The following is a 2,745-nucleotide window of genomic DNA, read 5'->3' on the forward strand; positions in this document are numbered from 1 at the left end:
CACAACAGACGAAAATACAAATCCAGGCTTTGTGGGAATGGTGACCTCGTCCTTTGGAGGTGCGAACATTGATGGGGCCAGCATACTCTACCCCAGTGTTCATGAATGCTCGTTCAGGTGGAGTAATGCGAATGGAAGAGAGGTCACTCATCAGCTGTTGCTGAGTATTACCTCTATTTCTGACGCATGGAATGCACCGATGAATCAATGATCGGACCCAATTTCGACCTCGAAGAATCCAATAAGATTGTCGTAACGTTCCAAGGGTAAGTTGGACACCCCCATGAAGACAGCGAAGGTGACAATCGCGGATGATAAGAGTTGTGAGAATAGACTCAGGAGGTAGAATCAGTGGATGCTTCTAATCATAAGTGAGAAGAGAGTGCTTTAAGCGACCTCCGACACGAAGAAGTTGACCATCAAAAAATGGAGTCAACTTTATTAGAGTGCTAGTTTTAGAAATCTGCATTTTATTTTTTAGAGCGGTGATTTCATTAGAAAAATAGCGATTTTGTTCTTGCTGAATACAGAATAAAAGAGCTGTTCAAAGATCTAATGCAACTAAAATCCGAGAAACGATAATAGAACGACACTTCAAAGCGTCTCGAAAACGAAGACACCAAGCAGTGACTCGTCGTAATTTGTCTAAAGATGAATAACAAATCAGAAGATCACACAGTTCATTAACACGAACTGCTACGTTGACAGTAACTCTACGTTCTTCTTTGGCCACTGTATTTTCTGGAGGGCCAAGCAGAGATGAAGGCCACTCTTCTTGTCTTTTAAGCCACGGAGGACCATTCCACCAGAGTGAAAACTGCGAAAGTTCGCAAGCTGACAACCCGCGAAAAGCACAGTCAGCTGGATTATCTGCACCCGGAACATGATGCCAAATTGCTGAAGGAACGATCGTTTGAATTTCCGAAACCCGATTCGCGACGTATGTCATCCATCTTGTAGGAACAGCTGAAATCGAATGAAGTGTGTTCATAGAATCAGACCACAAATGTAGAGCAGCATCAAAACGCAGTTGAGTTTGAAGGTGAGCGACGAGACGAGCTAACAAAACTGAGGAACATAGCTCAAGACGAGGAAGCGGAACAGTTTGAACAGGAGCGACCTTTGTCTTAGAAGAAATGAGTCCAATAAAACAATTACCGTTAGGCGAAATTGTCTTTAAATAAACGACAGCACCGTACGCCTTTTCAGAAGCATCAGCAAAGCCATGAAGTTCGAACGAGCACATTCGCGAACGAAATCCTATCCAGCGAGGTATCCTGACTGCGGAAAGACGAGGAAGATCTTCATAATATTTTATCCAGCGATGACGAGCTCCTTCAGGTAAAGGATTATCCCAGGATAAATTAAGCTTCCAAAGTTCCTGGATAAAGATCTTTGCGACGATGATAACCGGTGCCAACCATCCTAGAGGATCAAATAATTGGGCTGACTGGCTGACGATAAGGCGCTTTGTGATGACATCTTTAATAGGCCTAAGATCCACCTGGAAAATAAGACAATCGGTACTGGGTTTCCAAGTTAACCCAAGCATCGAAACCGATGTTTCTGACTGCCATAATATATCTGTAGATAACGCGTGCAGACGCTCCGAAATGCGCTGCATTAGCTCATGACTGTTTGAATTCCACTTTTTGAGCGGCAAGCCGCCCGCCATGAAGAGACCACGTAGATAGTTTTGTAATTCAATAGCATCTTCCAAATTATCCGCTCCTGATAAGACATCATCAACATAGATGCCATTTTTTATCACTTCAGCAGCCAAGGGAAATCGATCCCCTTCATCAAGACCAAGCTGCTGAACGGTGCGAAGAGCTAGAAATGGGGCACAAGTTAGACCATATGTGAGAGTACTGAGTCGAAATACTTGGACGGGCTCATTTTGACTTTCTCGCCACAGAATAAGTTGGAGATCCTGAGCATCTTGGTGGACAATAATCTGTCGATACATTTTTTCGACATCTGCAGAAAAGACAATGAAGTGAAGACGCCACTGCAGCAAGACATCTGAAATATTTAATTCTAATTTTGGCCCTGCGTAAAGACACTCGTTCAATTAAATGCCTCGACTTGATCGTCGAGAACCATTAAAACCTACGCGTAGTTTCGTGGTTGAACTAGATTCACGCCAAACTCCATGATGCGGAAGAAAAAGTGACCGCGAGATACTCCTTGGATCTGCAGGGATGTTGACGGACTTCATATGCTGAAGCTGATGATATTCTTCCATGCATTTGGCATACGGTTCTTGGAGATGAACATCTCGTTTGAACCGCTGCTCCATATGAAGTAACATGCGAAGAGCTGCAGAATAGGAATCTCCTAACGATGTGACGTCACTCTTGATGGGCAGATGCACGCCGTATCTCCCATCTTTAGTTCTAGAGTGAGTCTTTTGGAAAAGTTTTTCACATTTTTCTTCCTCAGCTGCCCGGAGAGGTTTAGGAGGCACGACTTCCGAATCCTCCCAAAATTTTTGAAGGTCAAAAAAAAGTTCTTCACTCTTGGAACAATGAAACATATTCACTGTAGATGAATCCAACGGTGAGGTATTGCTTGTAGGTCCACAGAGAATTCACCCGAATACGGAATTTTGAGCTATAGGAGTGCCCGGGGGACCCTTTCGAAGACCTTGTTTAATTAAAATTGCATAGACATCCACACCTAAAATTAAATCAATTGGAGCACTTCCAATGAACTTCGGATCCACTAATTGTAGACCAGTGA

At 43.5% G+C, this 2,745-nt stretch overlaps 1 protein-coding gene across 1 annotated transcript; it reads right to left on the reverse strand.

The window, feature by feature from the left end:
- Nucleotides 1-544: 544 nt before the first annotated feature.
- Nucleotides 545-1,969, reverse strand: LOC117179708. Its single transcript, XM_033371744.1, has one exon. The coding sequence runs from the start codon at nt 1,967-1,969 to the stop codon at nt 545-547; it is 1,425 nt and encodes a 474-aa protein (XP_033227635.1).
- Nucleotides 1,970-2,745: the final 776 nt, after the last annotated feature.

The sequence above is a fragment of the Belonocnema kinseyi genome, chromosome 9 (genome assembly GCF_010883055.1).
Source record: "Belonocnema kinseyi isolate 2016_QV_RU_SX_M_011 chromosome 9, B_treatae_v1, whole genome shotgun sequence".
Classification (NCBI taxonomy): domain Eukaryota; kingdom Metazoa; phylum Arthropoda; class Insecta; order Hymenoptera; family Cynipidae; genus Belonocnema; species Belonocnema kinseyi.

Bases quoted from the DNA above. Each gene is read 5' to 3' on its own strand.
- LOC117179708 (XM_033371744.1), bottom strand. From the start codon at position 1,969: ATGTATCGACAGATTATTGTCCACCAAGATGCTCAGGATCTCCAACTT.